Source organism: Nelumbo lutea, chromosome 3 (assembly GCF_056320005.1).
Source record: "Nelumbo lutea isolate HS-2025 chromosome 3, American lotus-T2T, whole genome shotgun sequence".
Classification (NCBI taxonomy): Eukaryota; Viridiplantae; Streptophyta; class Magnoliopsida; order Proteales; family Nelumbonaceae; genus Nelumbo; species Nelumbo lutea.
This window is the reverse complement of record NC_142686.1, coordinates 13,243,197-13,264,313: the sequence shown is the minus strand read 5'-3', so window position 1 is coordinate 13,264,313 and position 21,117 is coordinate 13,243,197. Positions and strand designations below refer to the sequence as shown.

At 39.1% G+C, this 21,117-nt stretch overlaps 1 protein-coding gene across 16 annotated transcripts in view; it reads right to left on the bottom strand.

The window, feature by feature from the left end:
• Positions 1–7,652: 7,652 nt before the first annotated feature.
• LOC148863031 (inositol hexakisphosphate and diphosphoinositol-pentakisphosphate kinase VIP2-like) overlaps positions 7,653–21,117 on the bottom strand; it is a 188,248-nt gene continuing 174,783 nt past the window's right edge. For all 16 annotated transcript variants that reach the window (XM_088975882.1, XM_088975890.1, XM_088975886.1 and 13 more), the window contains 5 exons: positions 11,785–12,038; positions 11,649–11,706; positions 10,484–10,651; positions 8,902–8,976; positions 7,653–8,121 (listed from right to left, as the gene is read on the bottom strand). In XM_088975882.1, coding sequence (XP_088832008.1) covers positions 7,858–8,121; positions 8,902–8,976; positions 10,484–10,651; positions 11,649–11,706; positions 11,785–12,038 — 819 coding nt within the window. In that variant the 3' untranslated portion in view covers positions 7,653–7,857. The remainder of the gene's footprint in view (positions 8,122–8,901; positions 8,977–10,483; positions 10,652–11,648; positions 11,707–11,784; positions 12,039–21,117) is intronic.

Here is a 21,117-nt window from a genome sequence, read left to right as displayed (position 1 = left end):
TTACACATCCATACTCACTATGGAAACTTATACCTAGGTATTTTATTCGAGAGTTGAGACTCGCTAAGTGACGTAGTGAAGCACTTAGGCTGTTTTTTTATTTTTTCAATTTGAGTTAGGAAACTAAATATTATATTTGATTTTTTATTGAATCACCGAGGTAACTTTGCAACTTGAATTAAGAAATTGAACAATTTGAGAGTTAGAGTGGGACCCACTCTATTCTAACTTATCCCTTCTTTTTCTAAGTGGGAATTCGATATGATCTATTTAAGTGGAACTCCTTATATTGTTCACAAATTCTACATATTTATGATTTGGATGCATTCATGTTGCCTTGATAATGCAAAGTTTTCTTTTTAAGTCCAATCTGATTGATAGTATGGTTTTAAAATATGGAGCAGAAATGAAACCACTTTGATCACTAGTGCCCGGGTCAAAAAAATCCGACCACCTGATCCAATCCTGACAGACATCTTTTTGGGGTTCAGGGTTCAAAACTAGACCCAGAACCATGAGCATTTCTGGGTCAATTGTCCGACCGTCAAGTGTGATCCAGTTTTCAAAACCATGATTAATAGATCAACACATCTATGATGAATAGTGAATACAGCACAATTATAGATTCAATCCTATTTGAAATCATATTCAAATTCTCATTACAAGAGGGAGCATTTTATTTGTTCCACTTTTGTTGCCAAATGGAGACGTGACTATACAAAGTGAGGAATCAGATTCCAACACATGACATCAAAGATTGCGGATAAGGGTAGAGTATGGTAACTAAGACAATGACAAACAAACAGGGCCTTAGTGAGTAATTTTCCTGTATAATGTTGAAGTATCATTATACACTCGGGTCGGGTCCTTTCTTTTTGGAAGATTTGATCCGACCAACAGACTAATCAATAATCAAAATTCAAACCCAACCTGGTAGGCTTTTTTTGACCCGTCCATAGTCCAATGGCCCAATGTCCCATTTGTTCATTCCCAATCGGCGATCGCCACTGAAAAAGATGGGGGAATCAAAAGGTAAAGCCATAAAGAGATGAGTGACGGGTCGGATCAAGAATCAAAGATGCCACCTAGTGGCTTTATCATCTTCTTTTTTTTTTTTCCTTAAATTTCTTTTGAAAAGTAGAGACCCGGACTGAGTACCGTACAATCAAAGTTTAATTTTTACGGGGCGTGGCAAAGAAAGACGAATCTATCGAGTTGGAAAGAATTTTCTTTTCTTTCTTACGGTTCCCAGAATTAGAAAGAAATCAGCTTACAAAAGTAACAATCAAAAGTCGAAAAGCCGAATATTCCTTGTCGCCCCGCTTTTTTTTTTCCTTTTTTTTTTTTGTTTTTTCTTTTTGCCGCAACACAAATCCCCTATCCCCCCTCTCTCTCATTCTTTGTCAAGAAAAGCAGAAAAACCTTTGCAATCAATGAAGAAAATAAATTGACAATAGAGTGGTAATTTGATCGGCACGGGTAGTCCCAAATGAGATGTGGTTTGGAATTCGGTTGGGTCTCACCATTTTTATTTTTTATAAGAGTTATTAATGTTGCTAGCAAAAGTGCTATATTATGTAAATAAACAGGATTTTCTACTCACTTTTCTTACTCACTCTGCCTCTTATGAATTGTAGTTACACATCTCTATTAGAGGTGTAAATGGAGCTATGCTGCCCGCACAGTCTAGCATGGCTTGGCTTGGTGGCACGTGGGCCAGGCTGGCATGATATGATCGAGCGGGCCGTATGGTTCATGGCCTGTAGCATGACCCATATATATTATTTATATATAATATGTTTATATTTTTTATATATATGATATAATATATTATATGAATAATAATTATATAATAATATAGTATATAATATATTAAAATAAATAATTATTTTCAATTTTATGATACTAATTTATTTAATTATTGTATAGACCAAAATTCATATAAAATTAAAATTTTAAAATTTTTTTAATTTTTTAAATAAATAATTTTGGCCCAATCCATGGCATGACATGGGCTCACACAGGCTTGGGCATGGGCCATGTCGGGCTGACCCCCAAGTTATCCTAGGGGAGGGTGGCACGACCTGAGATAGCCTGCGGGCTGGGCCATATCAGCCCGACATGGTCCGTTTTACACCTCTAATCTCTATTATGTATTGAGAGATGTGTGACTGCAATTCACGACAAGTAAAGGGTGAGTAGGAAGTCAAAGAAAATTGAATTAAAGTCCATATGAGGGTAAAAGCGAGTAATCAATATCAAAAAGAAAAAAAAAAGATACCTATTTAATCTAAAAGCAAAGAAAAATAAATAGTACAGTAATCAGTAGTAATAATAGAAGAAGATGAGATCATATGACAATAATAGGTTCCAATAAAACTGTTATGGATTGCTGAGGACAAACATTAGATTAGCTGTACTTGTAAAACGGTTTCCCCGCTTAAGTAGAAGTGTAGAACATTTCTTTAGACCAAACCCACTTAGATTTCAGTGATTAATCAACAATCATGATCTTTTTCTCATTTCATGAATATTATTATATTGTGTATAGATTATCAATACACCCTTAAAGTGGGCCTCATTACAGCAAGTAAACCCATCAAAAAAGGGTGGTTGGCGGGGCCCTGACCCCAAACTCTGCAATTGTGAATTTGTGATACAGGAATTAAAAGATATTTAATGACAGGTCACAACTCACAAGTGAAGATGGTGGTTGTGGGCCTGCGGCCCAATGGATTGGGTATTTGGTCTTATTGGACTGGATTCTTTTTTGGGGGAAATTCTTTTTGATAGATCTGTAGGGAGGATTTATGCTTACCTTTAAATTGTGATTCCCACTTTTGCTTTCTCGTCTTGTACATCATTTGGCAAACCTTTTCTCTTGCAGTGTCTCTTCCTTTGTCTTCCTTTTCTCCTTTTTATTTTTCGTTTAATACAACACCATTTGTTCGTTTTCTTGCGTGGGTAAATGAAATCCAATAAACGAATCTTCTCAGGTAGTTCTTTCTTGCAAGACTCCACGAGCTGCTTCCTTTCCTTCTTTCTAGTTTTCTGGGAATTCTATTCATAGAGAATGACACGCGACTTAGGAAATTGAAACTGGGAGTGGTTGGTTCCTATATTAGAGAACAGTCAGTGGAAAACAGCAAAAGTTTGAAAAATCCAAAGGAAATGGGCAGGTAGAAGTAGAACAGAGCACAAATTAATGAAAGGAGTCAAAGGACCCCACCTCCCCTCCCCCACAATTCCACAATTCCACAATTCCACAAAGCAAAGGTTCTTCCCGAGGGTCGAGGCCAGATGAGACGGAGTGACTAACAGACCATCTGATATATTGACCTTTTCCTCTGGACTAAACGTATCTGTGTTGACCCCTTCTGAAGATCAGACGGTTTAAGATTATGGGATCTGGTCGATCAGGCTCTGGGGAGGAATAATAGCTTGATAAGTTAATTACTGTATGGAGATGTTTCAACTTTCATGCTTTCATGGCGACGTGGTGGTTCTGATCTCCTCCTTTTCGTCTGGCACTGTCAAGTGGGTCTCTATTAAAATCTCTCAACACAGTAGTGTCTCACTGTGGATGCTCAACTCAAAACACTTGTTAATGGAGATGAGATAACAAAAGCATAGGGGCTACCTTTTTGTACATGACAATGATTGGACGAGTCCCAGTCTGACAGCTTTCGGATTGGAATAAGTGTACTGACGTGTACCACCACTTGTTCAAATCAGACGGTCGTCAGCAGAGGGGACCCCACTGAGCAGCATCAGGGATGTTCCACTTGCATATGCGGATCCAAGGAGATGAAAACAAATTAAATATAGGAATTGGATAGATTAGTAAAGCGTGTGCGTGGGTGTCCTCCATGAGTGTATGAGAGAGTCAAGTGGTGTGGGGTGGGGCCCTGTCCACGCAAGTGCAATTGCACCTCCACCCCATGACTCAGTCGTCCATTTGCTGGATTAATGTCGTTATGGTACTTAACTCTTTTAACGTACCCCGAAGAGATATCGAAAGATTTGTGTGAATGTGAGTGGTTCAGTGTGTTCACTGTGAAATTGGAGTTGTGTCCAAGTGAAAATTTGCTCGTTTCACTTTTCATGGTTTGCTGACTCTGACTCTGACCCCATCAGGTCGCATGGCCTAATAAAGACTGAACTGGTTCGCTTACCTAACATTAACAAAGCTGTAAAACAACCTGTTTCTCGTCAGAGCTTGGTGTAAAATAAGTTGGGATTCAAAATGACTGTTAATGCAGAAACTTCATACAGTGAAGATTGCAATTCTGACTACCTCCACCTCGTTTGACATGACATTTGATATCTGACGAGTGTGGAGTTACTTTTTGTAAAATTTGGATTTGTTTAGCGGGATCTGCTCGTCACGAATAGGCGCCTCACAGGCACATCCACTATGCATTGGGAATATTTCCCTTAAGATGTGCATTTGAGGCGCCAGGTGCGAGGAACAGATCCAGTATCATCCTAATTATATATCAGAAACATCTATTGTATTTGTTATTCTTGTGCGGTGGAGATGTGGTGTGAGTTTGATGTGAGATGCAAATCTGAATTCATTCTTAATATTGGGTTTGAGACTAGTATGTTGAAAATAGTAAAGAAGGTATGATGAAATTTATAGGTAATCACTTTTCAAATTGAGAACTTGTAGGAGTGGAGTGTAGCATTGCAGAATTGTAAAATTGAGAATTTGCAGAAAGGAGGGTTGACTCTTGCTTCTTAAAACTGCATTTGCCCCTATGGTGCAATCGGGTGATCACAAATTGTTCGTTAAGATAAAACAATCCATAGGCTACTAATAGGCGTGCACTCGATTACCAGACCTCTGCAAACCACAAAGAATAATGCTCAGATTGACAGAAAAAACAGAGAAAAGAAGACTGTTGAATGTGTTGAGTAATTTCAATCACTATAATGGACACAAAAGTGTCATTTCAGACAAATGTCTCTTCAGAACAGTGCACCTATTCAAAGAGACATAAAGGGGAAGAGACACAGACTAGAAAAGAAAATAATTTAAAAAATAAATTTGAATTTAAAAATCAAATGTTTAATCCGGTTAAAAGCAAAACCAATTCGATGTAGCGTGCATGCATGTGAAAAACACCCCCAACCCCCTTCACATGCATGGGATATCGATATTGCTTTTCTCCTATAGGTCCCTACCCATATATATATATATATATATATATATATATAGATATATAGATAGAGAGAGAGAGAGAGAGAGAGAGTAAAACAATAGATATACTCTACCTCTACTCCTATCCCAAGCAATGTGGGACAAAGAGTCTTCCCATACATTCAAGAAAGGGAAGAAAAAAAGACAAAACTCAAAATACAAGAGAGGGATGAGAGATTATTGAAATTTTGAATCTCCCTCCAATAGAGTAACATTATATTGCAATTATATCGGAAAAACCTGACCAAACTGGATCAGATGGTTGGATAAAAAAAACTTGGTTTAAGACTTTAACTTTGAGTCAACATGGTTTTCAAAATCAAACCGGACCAGATGGCAGATCAGAAATCCTGAGAATCGCTTAGGTAATCGATTCCATTTCATCCTAAAATCGTTTTTTGACAAAAAACCGTTGATTTAATCAATGACCCACTAGCCCGGGCAGTTAAACCCTCAAATCTTAAACCGTCAATCCAAACAACAGTTATCACCCATTCAAACTGGACTATCAAACCATTTGACCTAAGAACTGGTCCCCAAAAGGTTCCGTATCCATTCTGATTTTAAAATCCTTGTATTTCGACATACTTATAACATGATCACACTGCACATTTCATACATAATGGTCCCAACTCGAAAAATATATGTCGATCATGTTGATAGCCAGTTGGGACATCTTGTGGGTAGCAGATCCGGACTCAGCGCATCCTGATTCATCATGCTAGTTAGTTGGCTCATGGCTGAAAAATTGGAATGATGCCAAAGATATCGTGCAAGTGATCGTCACATTATGTCTATTTTTCCGTGTGGGCCGTCCAGCGGAAATAGAATCATCCCTCTTACCAACCTCGACAGCCAAAAAGTCTTACCTGCCCAGAACAAGATCACCTTTTTATTACCCAGGTAAGGTTAGTCTTCCAACCGTATCGTCAATCTGGACGGTTTCTCTTAAACCCCAAGTTCAATTACCAATCGGCTCGAATACGTATAGACAGGATAGAAACAAATAGACATAGACAGGCTAAAGTACGAGCATGAAATCAATATAACATAGTTTTAAGGACTTCACTTCCAATTATAAAATTTGATACCTTAATATATAGACAACGAAGGTCCGGGGACTCTTTCAGAGATTTGCCATGGGACAGTTTATATGCGTCCAAGTCCAATCCAACCCAAACAGCAAACGAAGCATGTAGCGAATACATAATAAGTAGGATAAGAATTCTTGGAAAATCCAGAAGCATTTTTTAAAAAGTAGGGCCTGTTTGGCATGTCTTTTTGGAAAGATCTTCTGATAGTTGTAATAGTCAAGACTCATTGAATTTTTGCATGAAGATCTGAACAGCTTAAAACTAGTTTGACAGATAAATGTCTTTCTGTGCATGCCAGAATAAAATAAAAAACACAAAAAGCTTCATTTAGAATTTCTCAAAATCAGCCCAAAATGGGCTTTTCGCATCTTTCCAATACTCTGACTTTTGGCAGCTAGATCTTTCATGAACCAAACAAAAATAGACTGAAAATCAGTCGGGCTGACTTGTAAACAACCGAAAAACTGCACCGAAAGACATGCCAAACAAACCCATAGTTCAATGTGATTGCTGGAATTGTGATTCTTGTCACGAGATTTGTTAAGGAGCCTTTCAACAGTCGACCTTTCAAAAGGTCGCTCCAGCAGCCTGTTCTTCAATATTAGAAAACCAACAAGTCAAACTCCTATGCCTTGGAAGCTTTATTACTTCAGGCGTAACTAATGCATCGTCTAATTCCGAAGACTCAAGTTTTGGGTAGTCAGTTTTTCAACACTTCCACTCTTTCATGGAACACAATTGGTTCAGGCGTTCAGCGGTGGCTTGCAACAGTGGATCGGAAGGAGGGGATGTATTGATGGAAAGACACAAGTGCTTGTTCGATGTGGTCGAAGCTGAAAATATGAAGAAACTAGGGCTTCAGGTTTTGTTTCCAATATATTGTAGTTTGATTAAAGAAAGAAATCCAGAAGCATTAATGGAAAACGAGGCAAATATATTACCTTCGTATCCAACTTCCAGTAAACATGACTTACCAACCACCATACCACACGTAATAGAATGTAAGGTAGAAAGTATCGATATACCCTGGCATAAAAAAAAGGTATCCATACACCCCCAATAAGGTGCTAAGGGTGTATCGGTACTTAGAACCTTGCGCCCATCTTTTTTTTTTTCAAAAATAGGTCAAAGGGGTAGGTATTAGGCCTGTCTACCCTTTGAAATGGATCAAATCCCCAAAGCCTTTTGATTAGTGGATCATCGTGACAAAATTTTGAACATTGATAGAATATTGATAGCAGTAACAGCATCGCAATTGGGAAAATGTAATTGAGCTTACTTATATCAGGACTCCAACGAGAGGTTGTTCACTTGTTCTTTAGATACATTCTAAATGATAAACAGTCAAAAACGAATGCCAAAAGAAAAAATATGGAAAGTATCACTAACGAATACGGTTCAACAACTACATTCTTTTTTTTGTTGAATCTTTTCAACGTTTTCCAAATTCTGACTAAAGAATATGACAAAATTGACAGGGTTAATCAACTATCGGCAATCTGTACACGATAATGCAAGATAAACAAAAAAGAAGAAAACAAAATTGGACAGTAATATTTATTTCCCATTACTGTTCACATGCTTGTGGAAAGGCCAAAGGTTCACCAGTCGCTCAAGCACTCCTGCACTTTTTGTGAAGTGGCCTGAGAAGCCATAGGGTGTTGTTGGAGGTGGGAAATCTTCTGCTGGCATCGCAAATGGGCGAATCATCTTCTCCAACCTCTCCAGAGTGAGATACGATCCAACTTCTTGCAGTCTTTCTGGACCCATTATTGGCAAGGTGTGTTCTTGATGCAAGGAAGCAGCCTCACCATCATTCTTCTGCAAAAATGTTAAAAAAAAAAGAAAAAAAAGCACTTGCATGAAACAACTTAGCACCATTCCATTCATCTATTCCAAACTTTGCTATAGTCTATCACATAATCATAGTCAATTAGCTTGTCAAATTAGCATCACTGACTTGCCTTATTCCATATTATATATCATAGTCGATTAGCTTGTCAAATCATACTTACTACTTCTACAGAAGACAAGAGACCTAGAATGCCATCCTCTTTGAGTACAAGTCATTAACCAACTCATCAACCACACCCTTTGATTGGTGGGTGAATCTTGGATAATGTTCCTCTGAAAATAAGTTTCACTTGTTGATCTAACCTTCCAATTTATAACCAAAACTTGGATGACCAAAGAATGCAGCATTAGTGGCAGGATGGAAGTTTCAATACTGGAACTCCTTGACATGGTCAGATATGCATGTATATATATGTTAGCACGTGTATAACATATCATGTCTGGATCATATTTGTGCAGGGCAAGGCTAGATGCAATCTTCAGCTTCAGAACAACTCCAATTATTATTATATAAATTGAATATAATTCCTTTTTTTTTTCACTCATGAAATTTGACCTCTCCATTTTTTTGGTTTTCTTTTTTTTTTTTCACATTTTTGGGACCTAGTTTGTATAGAATTTGAATGTCTCACAACCTGAAGGAATTTGTAGGAGGAAATATTAACATGTTTTCATAATCTATTTCCTCTCTTTCCTTCAAGCAGCACCTTTCATCCCTCATTTAATGAAAGAAATTAGAATTATTACCTCCAGAGGGCTTAAATCTGCACCACGGCTGAATGTCATCTCTATGCGAAATCTTCTTGGATCTTCTAGAGCCACCTGCAGTTAAAGTAACTCATTTTGCTTAAACGGATATATTTATGGCTTTCTAATATCTGTTTAGAAAACTAGAGAATTCATGTCAAGGAGATATACTTGTAGTACCACACTGATGTAGGACCAGCTCAGTTCTAGTCCTAAGATAATGTTGAATGGTTTTCTTGATCAGAGTCTTATGGCTGTTAATGGCTGTAATGGCTTCTTAAAGGAATAAGAGAGAAAATAGGGGGAGGAAGAAGAGAGAAAATACCTGGAATCACTCACAAGGTGCCTAGAATCACTCTAGGGCATGGGAATCACTCACCATAGCTAGCATAAGCTGAAGAAAACTCAATATGATTCATTCCCTTTGTGTAAAACGATCATACATATTTATAGACTCTAAACTCATAATAATCCTAGGAATCAAACTGTTAGACTCAGTAATCCTAGTAGGACTCAAACTAAGCTGTCATATCCTATTTCAATTCAAAGAAGACTCAATAACTCTAATCCTACTTATGCAATGACTCTGAAATACCAAGAAGAAAAACAACCTTGTGAAATAAACGGACTGTTTAAAGAGGTGCAGAAAAGTGATAGAGAACAGCAGAAACAGTGAATCAAGAAGAGAGAAGAGGAAGGTGGCGGCAATAAGGGCTCAGAGAGAGATTTTCGAATCTAATCTCCTCTTACACCCTGATTCCTTTTCATTAAACTTAATTTCAGTAATTTACAGAGAGGCCCTTAACTGGGAGAATAATTTAAAAAAAGACATAACATAAGAAAGTCCCATGTTGAGGCCCATTTTAGCAAACATAAAGAAAAGAAATAAGAAAACAGTCTATGGGCCATTCGGTCCATCTTCTCTACATTAAACATAAAAAACTATAACTAGACAAATTAAACCCTATCATTGGAGTCCACGGAGAATTGCAAAATGACAAAAATAACCTTGGTGTTCAATTCAGTCCAAATCCCAAGTACCATCACTATGCCATTTAAGGACCTGTTGTAAGGCTTTCTTCTTTCTAGAATAAGTCTTCAAGGGTGCTGATTGATTCCTATTGCATACCTAATGAAACAATAACCATGTAACATCAGCTTTGATTACAAGGTTGAAGCCAAACATGATTTGTGACTGTGACCACTACACTTCGCCTGCTTTATCTAGGGGAATGAATTAACTTATCATTTGCTTTTGTTATTGTATGTTCAAGACTGCCTCTAGGGCCAGAGCATGGAAAGAAGTTGATGCCTTTGATAGACATGATAAATAAAGAAGACTATATAAGGTTTCACAAGGTCCAATTTAAGGGTCTAGTATTCTTAGTAAGGTGCTTATCCTAGACTTTCAATATCTTTTGCATCATCCCATCATCTTATCTCATTGAGGCAATAGATTCTGGCCACAGAACAAAACACATACACACACACATTTAAACCATATAAACCAGTAAGATATTTATCAACTATGTATCAATTGAAAGAACTTTCTAAATTTTTAAGGAATAGTATAACCACCAACCTCGGTATTTTCGAACATCCTAAACACAATGTAACTCATATAGTCAAGTTCCTTTGTTTGGAATAAACGCTCCAAAGCAGAATGGCAGACAAGGCTATCCTCTCCTTGCAGAGATTCATCCAAATTACAGTAGCGGAGAACATTCATTAAAGAGTGTATATGTGATTCCTGTCAGTTACAATTATTATTAAAAGTCAATTCACGAGAAGTAATAGATGAACCAACAAAACAGAAGATAGTAACAAAAAGGATGGGAAAGGGAAATTTTAGGTGTATTTTCAAATAGAAGATGGCCCACCACCAGATCTGGAATTTATAGGACTCCTATCCCATCCTTCCAAACCATTGTTGCAAGCCACAGATGAGCTGGCTAAGCAGGGGGTTAACAGAAGCAATTTGTATTGGGTTTCCAGGAAACATAACACAAATGCGGATAGGCAAGGTCTGGTGCTTTTTGGGACTATCTTTATAGTGCTAACTCCCTGCCAGTGTAGTTTTTTGGCTGGTTCTTTGCCCTTCTTTGTACATCTCATGTACTTTTCTCTTTAATGAATTTCAGTTATCTTATTTTGAAAAATCATCTCCTATTTTGTAGCTGGTGCACACAAGTTATGATGAAATTAGAGGTTAAGTATCTAGGCTCATTTACTTGTCACTCCTTTTTCACACACACACACACACACACACACACACACACACATATATATATATATATATATATATATATATATATATATTTCTGGTTAACAATAAAACAAGGAGAAAAGACTAGTTCTTTTGACAACTAATTAAGGTCATGCACTAGAGTAATAGAGTTCTAGACACGGTTTAGAGGCAATTTGCTTATAGTTCCCCTCTTCTTCCCACTGGTCCTCTTTCTTTTGGACTTTCTTCTCTTTGAGCTAAATAGCATGCTCTTGACATAAACGCTTTCTTTAAAATGTAGGCAACTAGGCCCTGCCTTATGGTGGAAAGGATTTTTAAAATGTTTATGGTGTTTCCCAATGAGAAATAAAATTTTACTTGGAAAATATTTATAAAAAATATTTTACTCGTAATAAAAGCTAATTGGATATGATTGAAGAGCACCAGACTGAAATATGGTATCGGATATTAAAAAAGAAAGCAACAAGAAATAAAGAAATGTTGGACAGATTTTACTTACTGATGTGAAATAAAGGCGTGTCCGTACATGTCGTTCAGGTGTCTTGACATTGGCGTATCTAAAAGAAAATAGAAAGGCCTTTTAGTATCATACAGTAGTAAATAATGAAGTAAGAAGCAAAATGTTTGACAGAGACTTTGGATCCAAACGGTATTTGGTCTCCTTATCATCATCATCATCCGGGTCAAGTGACTTCTCACTTGTGAAACTTGATCTTCTTATGTCTTCATTTTTCGTGTGAAATTTCAATTGATAATCACTCTCTTCTTTTCTTGTCTTAGTGGATGTTGAATTCTGGTCTTGACTACTTTTCAGTTCAGCAACACTGATGGCTTCTTCACGGGTGTTCCTTAAGTCAATCAAAATTTTACCCAACAAACGACGGGCTATCTGAGTTGTAAAAATGTTCAAATGAGAGTATCAGAATTATATTAATAATAAAACATAGATTTGAATTTTATTGGAACTTTTCCATATAAAATTGTTATACTGGATATCCAATGCAATAATTTCATAAAGAAAAATGGTATAATGACAGTGAAGAAGACTGGATCAAGGTTGGTGGCCAAATTGCTTCTGAAAAAAATTCAGTCAGCCTGTTTTCCATATTCTATCAGGGGAGCTTTGTGAAGAGGAAAAGAAAGTAAAGCATAAAATACTCCAATATGCATCTGACTGCAAAGGACCTTGTCTGGTAATGGCTTGTAACTAATGGTGCACTGATTTTGAACTCATAGGAGCAGGGAATTTTATGATGGTACCTGGTGAAATAATTTCTAATGATATTCAATTAATTTTGCATCAGCGTATAAAGTAGGGAAAAACTATTATACATGGATTCTTTGAAGCCCCCAAAAGATCACAAGCCCATAAGCATAGACACAAATCCAATATGACCATAGAATCTTCTAAGTTTGTGATATGTGGTTAAAGTCTCAGATTCTTATCCCCTTAGAATAAATCAGTAATGAATAACATTTCTAAATTTAATATAATCAACTGTCAATTATTTAAAATTCCCAGTGTTTTCTTTCTTGGGTAAGCAAATAAAAATATTTTGTTAAATTGTCCACAAACATGGTAATGCCCAAGGAATGGGCTGCACCACCAAATACAGAAGCCTAAATGAAATTGGCTGATTTGATCATGAAAAACTTTCCATTCCAAAGCTCTGATCTATAAAAGAAATACGTGCATCTGCATGGATACAAACAAAAGGTCATAACTTCAAAAATTCTGTGCTTTCTCTCCTTTTTGTTTTTGATTGTTAACTGTGGAACTTATCTATTTCAGTAAAATAATACCTACAATATGCCTAGCATCCCTTAATAGGAGATCCACCTAACCTTTTCTAATTCATTACATTGATGCCAAAAAAAGTTTCCTATTGACCCTTGTCTGGCCAAAGTATCAGCAAAACTCTTTGCCATTCTCTCCACCCATTTGAAGGTAACTTCCGCCTCCATTGCTAACTGTTTTCTTGGTAGAAAGTTGCTGAATAGAAGAGAAAAGAAGGAAGAGAGAAGAGAGGATTTGGAGTCAAAAAGTCAGGGCTGGCGGCACCAACATTTCTATTTATGTTAGGCGACAAAATAAAAGAGGGAAAAATACAATAGTGCCCAAGTAGTCGACTACTAGGAACAATCTTCGTCTAGTAGTCGACTACTAGGAATAGTCTTCGTCCAGTAGTTGACTACTAGGAACAATATTCTGCTAGTAGTCAACTACTAGCAACAGGGTACATTATTTCAACACTCGCCCTCAAGTTGGGACATAGATGTCAATCATGCCCAACTTGTCATATAGGTCATTATGCCCTAAGTGATGTAAACCCTTAGTGAAGATGTCTGCAAGATGTTCTTCATGTTGGATTGGAGTCTTTGTATGTATGAGTATTTGGCTGATAAGAGTTCTTATTAGCCTATATTTAAGTTATAGTTGTCCTGTACTGGGCCTATGTTAATGGGTCTAATCTTGTTTAATGTTTTAAGTTGTCTGGGTGTCAGGGGCATTCCAGTAACTTCCTGTATCATTGTACTACATCATAATATAAATAATAGTACTGTCGACTGAGCAGTTCAGTTCGACATTCACTGCATTTCAGAGTTTCTCTTCTCTCCTTTACCACTTCGAGTACAGCTCCTAAGATTACATGGTATCAGAGCAAGTTCAAACCTAGGGTTTCAGCAGGCGCACTCTCTTCTCTTGCTGTCTTTTCATCTTCTCTCTTCCTTTTTTGGGTTGCTGCAGTAAAGACCTAGGGGTGTAAGAGAGTAAAGCAAGTTCGAACCTAGGGTTTCTCTTGGTTCCAGTAAGTAGTAGCTATTTGCCTACTAAGAGAGGTCTGTATAGGACAGACCTAGTTGAGGACTGATTTCAGCAGTCCTAGCACTAGCCGAAAGGGGGAGAGCCTCTTCTACAGTTGCAGCTTCGGTGCTCCAGCAAGACTCTTACAGAACAGTGGTAAATAACCCTATTTTCAGGTCGGTTACCAGCCTTACTTTAGCCCTGCACAGCACAGTGGTAAAGACTTACACTGCACAGTTGCAGCCTCGAACTTTTACTTGCTACTGTACCCGAACTGCTTCAGCTCAAGTGAAGATTACCTAGAGAGCTGCCAGCTCCAGATTGTCCAGCACTGTGAACCCTAGTTGGGGACTGATGTCAGCAGTCCTAGTATTGGCCGGAAGGAGGGACACTCTCCTTACAGTTGCAGTACTCGAAGTTCAAGTGGAGTCTGCATAGCACAATAGTTGAGAACCCTTAGTTTCAGGTCGGTTACCAGCCCAGAACTCCTTGCTTGCTGCTGTAACTGAACTGCTTCAGAACTGTGACAGTCTCGGCAAGTCTGAAACTGTGTCGAGTGTTGTCTGAACATGCTGTAATCACTTCGGCAAATCAGAACCTACTTCAGAACTGCTTCAGAACCTGCTGTGATCATTTCGGCTAATCAGAACCTGCTCCAGAACCGGTTCAGAACCTTCAGAACTGCTTCGGCTAGTCTTAATCAGTGTTACCTTCACAGCGGCTGCAGTCAAGATGTCTCCAATATCCAGAGAAGTTTCTTCTAGGTATAACAGGCCTGCAGCAAGTGGGAACTTTGTCACCAGCAACAATGGTGACAACTCACAGAATACTCCAATAGGGTCTTCTTCTCCTATGGAACAGGTTGCTGATTCCTCTGGAACTGGTGCTTTGGGCTTCATTGCTAGTGAGGTAGATGACCTTAGCAGGGCATTAGCCCGTCTAAGGAATAATTCATTTGCTTCTACATCTCTTGCCAGATCAGGTACAGCCTCTGCCTTCAGTGCCACTGATCTATTGACTCTACTTCTTGGGTTATTGATTCCGGTGCAACTGACCACATGACACATATGTCTTCCTTATTCTCTTCATATCATTTGTTGTCTGGTCAGGATAAGATGAGAGTTGCTGACGGGTCTTTCTTCACTATCTCTGGAAAGGGAATGGTTGACCTAAGCAAGGACCTCTCTCTTAAATCAGTTTTACATGTTCCCAGTCTCACCTCAAATCTTTTGTCCATTTCAAAACTTATCAAAAATTTGAATTGTAGTATAACATTTTTTCCTACTCATTGTTTCTTCCAGGACAGATTGACAGGGAGAACGATTGGGTGCGGTCATGAGTATGGAGGACTCTACTATCTTGATGCAGACATCGGTTCAGCCTTAAAAGCATCTGCTGGTAGTAGTCCAGAGAGTGTGGAGTCAAAAGCTAAGTTGCATCTTTGGCATGCTAGGCTAGGTCACGTGTCTTTCTCTTCATTAGAAATGTTGTTTCCCGAACTGTTTAAGGGCATTTCAAGTCAGAGTTTAACTTGTGAAGTATGTCAAGTGTCAAAACAATGTAGAACTGTGTATACAATTTCCAGTAATGAAATCTATGCTTCTTTTGATTTGATTCATTTTGATGTCTGGGGCCCTTCACCCATTGTTTCTTTTGAAAGCTTCCGGTACTTTATCGGTTTTATTGACAACTACTCTCGATGCACATGGATTTACCTGTTAAAAGGACGGGATGAAGTACCACGGATAATTATGGCATTTTGCAAGATGATTGAAACTCAGTTTAATAAGAAGACTAAGCAATTCAGGTCAAACAATGCTACTGAATACTTTGAAAAATCCTTGAACTTATTCATGGAAGATGCTGGCATACTACATCAGTCATCCTGTGCTTATACCCCTCAGTAGAATGGGGTTGTTGAGCGCAAGAATAGACATCTATTGGACACAACTCGAGCCTTACTATTCCAGCACAAAGTTCCCAAGCAATACTGGTCTCAAGCGGTTCTTACTGCATCATATTTGATAAATCAGATGCCATCTAAGGTGTTGGGTATTAAAACCCCTTTCTCTGTTTTGTGTCCCACTCTTCCAAAATTTTTCCTCCCTCCTCGGGTTTTTGGCTGTATATGTTTCATACATGTGAAGGATCCAAAGAAGACCAAGCTGGATCCTAAGGCTACAAAGGGAATATTCCTGGGGTACTCTCCTACACAAAAGGGTTACAAGTGTTATGACCCTGTCTCCAAGAGAAAGTATGTCACCAGAGATGTGGTCTTCTTTGAGTCTCAACCCTATTTTTAGTCTTCTCAGAATCCTCTTCAGGGGGAGACTAGTGGGATGGAAGAGGATTCTCATTCTCCCTCCTTTTTTGTTCCCCTATCTACCTCGGGTCTTCCATCCTCTCCTCCTAATCCTTGTTGTGGCATTCCAGGTCAACCCAATGAGGCTCCCACTGTGCCGGTTACCTCTCCTGATGCTGTAGATGTTCCTGAAGGCTCCAGTAGGCAACAGAAAGAGATACTTGTTAGACAGTTTTGTATGCCCTTAGCTTCAATCTGATTTGATGTACTTTTGTTATTTAGTGGAAATAAATAAAGTGCATGTTTGATTCATGTTGTTTGGTTTAATTCTGTGTAAAACCATAAAACTGGACATTTATAGAGACTCATGTTAGTTTTAAATGTTCACAGCCGTTGGATAAGTCTGGGGAGATTTATCCTGCCAAGGTTGATACTGGTGTGCCACCAAGTGTTGGGATGGCCTGTCTCAGCCATCAGGGTAAGACCCGAGGCACATGCAGTATGGGATTACTTGAATCCTTGAACCGGACCAGATTTCCAGTATTGCCCTGGACCTTGTAGATAGATGGGCAAAACTGGAAAGTTACACCTGACCCCTAGACTCGATTATGACATTTCACTAGGTGTTGGATCAGGCCGCCTTTGATATGCCATTCAGTGAGATCCTTAGCGGGGATCAAAACCTGGGTATGTTGGGGCAGTTTGAGAATTCATCTGAGTGGGTGATCATAGTGACAGAATCAGCCACTTTGTCGGACAAAGGGTAATGATCGGGAATGCACTCTCTCTGATGGAAACCAAACTGCCGGCAGTTGATTTCAATCGTTGGAATTTTGTTTTGCAAAATTAATATATTTATATATATATGTACGGTTTCAAATTGTTTGCAAATGGTTTTAATTCCCAGGATCCATGTGAGAGGAGAGTGCGGCACTGTTCCTTGCAGCCGAGGGAGAGGTCCTCTCTTGTCGGGCAGTGCTTGATCATTAAGGGCTGAGAGGTTAAGTGTAAGACCATTGAGGATAATACCTGATGGGCTAATCTTGCACCTGCCCACAGTCCCTAGGTTTTTTATAAGATGGCTTGGCCCAGGGACCACTTAATGTAAGTGTTGGGCCCATAGGGTCTATATGATGGACTCAAGGGGTTCATTGAGTTTTTCAGTGAATTCGGCTAGGCCTTGTATTAAAGGTTGGGCCGAACCCATGTGGCTGGTGTGTAGATCAATGCTTGGGTCCCACGCCATACAAAGAAGCCCAACTGGGCAGCAGATTGGAAAGTAATTAGACACTGAACACTTAATGGGCCAAAAGCCCATTTCGAGGTGGACTGATATGATCACCCATCCATGGGGCGAATTTGAGATTAAAGTTAGTAAAAGGATTGGGCCTTTTAGCCTTATCCACTCTTAGAGACCAAATTCAAATTAGATTTGAATCTGGTAACCTCCTGATAAGATCAGGAGTAAGCTAACTCTATCTGCAGAAAGGATTAAGATTATCCCCTATCCAAATACTGATTTGGATTGGAATAACTCCTAAAAAGGAGGTTTCTTAATCAAGAAGAAAGGAGGAGATTTCGAACCACCTTGAAGAGGTATAGGATATCTCCTGCGAATTCAGATCAGAATTCATTCATACTCTCCAGAAAAACAGAAAAAGCAGTTCAGCCTTTTTTTCGTTTTTGGAGATCTCCTCCTGCCGCCGCCATCTACCATTGCAAGATTAGATCTTTGCAGAGAAGAAAGTCAAGAAATCTGTTCTTGACATCAGTCTTGCAAGAAAGACTGAAAAAGATTCAGTGTTTAGTACTTCCAGAGGATTCTTGTGAAGGATCCAGTGTGTAGGACGCACCTTGCTGGTTCTGTTCCATTCACAGCTGTGTCATCTTCAGCAGGAACGGATCTTGGAGCATTCTTTGGGCGTGAACACCAACTTTGGGAGATACTGCTTCTCCGGATCAGGTATATTCCTCCCATTTATCTTTTGGTACAGATCTGGTTTGATTATGGTTCAAGTAGGATCCTTGAATATTGTATTCTAAACTTAGGGAATATGATTCCCAGTTGAGAGAAGGCAGGAAATTTTTGAAATTCGCCCACCCATTCCGCAACCTTTATGGCGTCCATTAGATGGATCCTACCATTCTTTCAGTGGTATCAGAGCCACAGGTTCGAATCTTGAACCAAAAGAAAATCAGATCTGACCCTGCGCAGATGGATAGAAGGTGTTCTTTCAGGATTTGCACAGATTGTTTTTTTTATTTCAAGAAATTGTTTCTTGTTAAGGGCGATTGATCTGAAATTAATTTTATTAAATCCAAAATTTATTTAGAATTGTTCTTTATTTATTTTGATTTAATGGACTGTTCGAACCTGGAGATCACAGTGCAGATTTGGATTCGGTTTGTAAATAATTTTTTTTTTTTTAGACTGAATGTATAGGATTTGATCAAGAATGTAATTAATAGAAATAGGATTTCTGTTATTTTTCTTGATTAAAGAAGAAGGAAGAAGAAGGCGGCGCTGGAGGTTTGCAGTTGGAGAAATCGTTTTCTGCGATTTGCAGTTTGTGAAACTGCAACCCTTGTGATTAACCTCTGTTTTGCAGGTGGTGCGAACAGTCCATAGTTTGATTTGTGATTGTTTGAAATCAAAATTATTAATTTCAGATCTTTCATGAATTAATTCTTGAATTGAAAATCAGTTTTGGATCCTCTCGGACTAGATTGGACCAAAACTGTTTGGACCGAATCTGGGGTTCGATAGGGACTGTTTTTCAGTCTGTATTTCTCACACTTGCTGTTCCAAATCTGATGTTCAATTACAAGGATTAATTCGGCCCACCTGTAAAGCCCTGTTTTAAAGGGTTAAAACTGCAAAAGGCCCATTACTGTGAGATGAGCTGTATGGGCCGAACTGCTATCTGCGATTCAGCCCATACACCTAGTAGTCATTAATTGTTAATGACTTAGATTTTAAATGGGCTATTCAATGGGATTTATAGCAGTTAATTGATTGGATCAATTCCTCCTTTACATGTGATGTTTGGATGTTTGATGTGCTGCGACCATGGGCCATAAGTACTTGGCCCATGAAGACTCGTTAGTGGCTCTTGCGCACACCATGGCTGAATGCACATCATTGCCATGGTGTCCTTCAAGGTCATTGGATGACCCCTCTTTGCTTGGTGGGCCCCCACAACCCTGAAAAGGGATGCGTACGGAACCCCTAGCCGATTAAGGCCCACCAGAAATCTGACTTTATGAAAGTCAGTGGGAGCCACTCTGGTTTGACCTAAATTAAAACTAGGGCGTTTTTGTTCCCTCCAGCAAATATGAATGCATGTGATAGGGAGACCCATATGATGGACTCTCTAAAGGCCTTCCGTCATTAGCACAATGATGGGTCCTTCAGTAATGAGGAAACGCACCATGAAATTGGGCTATCCATTTGCTGTTGGATCTATTAGAGTGTTTCATAAGATGATAGGGGCGTCATAGACCGATGTGGGAGGGGCTTCACCAGAAAATGGGAACTCTCTCACGGTACCTTGGCGTAACCTGAATATGATGGGTAAGCACTCACTGGACAGAAAGGTTTACCTGAAAACGGCTCTGAACCTTGTCTGACAGAGGCCAAAGGGAAACTCATTTGATGAGTGGATATGATCCGTCACAGAAAGGTAGTGAGATTATGCAGCTGAAACAGTTGGCTTCACGCACCCCATGTGATTTCCCACATTTCCAGAGACATTTCGTCGTCTCCGTCACTGAGAAAGGAGGGAAATCTCAGAGATGAACAAATGGGAATGGAACATAGATTAAAAGCCATATCTATGTAGGTAACATGAATCAAACTAAGGTTGTGGACTAATGATTTTGCTATTTTATCAGAAAATGGCAAACGGTCAATTTGCAAAGCTTCTAGACGATAACAAGCTAAAGGGCCCAAACTATGCCGACTGGTACAGAAATCTTATGCTGGTCCTAACTTCCGAAAATTTAGACAAGGTAGTGAAAAGTCCTGCACCGGAACGTCCGGGTGATAGGGCTTCTGAGGCCCGGAGGAGGGACTACCAAGAGTGGGAGGATAAGAACTCCCTAGCCCGCTGCTTTGTCGTTGCCTCATTAGACAACTCAATACAGAGGCAGTTCGATCAGATCGAACTAGCCAAGGACATATTGGACAGTCTAAGAACAATGTATGAAGAGCAGAACCGTTCTACTCGACAGAAGGTCCTGAAATTGTTCATGACCGCACAGATGACCAAAGGGCAGAAAGTTCATGACCATTGTCTTCGGATGATGGGTTACATTAACGAACTTGAAGCTCTTGGATCCGGGTTAGATCTTGGCACGCAAGTGGATGCCATCCTCAATTCTTTGCCCTCTTCCTTCAATGCGTTCACAATGAACTACAATATGAATAAGCTGAATGTCAGCGTCCAGGAACTCAGCAATATGTTGCAGAGAGCCGAGGATCTACTCAAGAAGGATGAGCCTGTGGTTATGCTTGCTGAAGCTAACAAATCAGGCAAGAAAAAGAGAAAGGCAAAGAAGCCTCAGAAGAAGGCTACCAATCCTAAGAAGCAGAAGAAGAACAAGGCATCTGATGTCTGTCACTTCTGCAAGCAGACCGGCCACTGGAAGAGGAATTGTCCTGCCTACCTGGAATCTAAGAAAGGTAACATCGAAACTTGTGTCATAGAAACTAACATGTTAGTTACTTCTGTGTCTTGGTGTGTTGACTCCGGGGCTTCAACTCATGCGTGTAACTCACTGCAGGGGTTCAAAGTTAGCAGAAGGTTGAGTGAAGGTGAAGTGACATTATTCTTGGGAACAACTGCAAGTGTTGCAGCA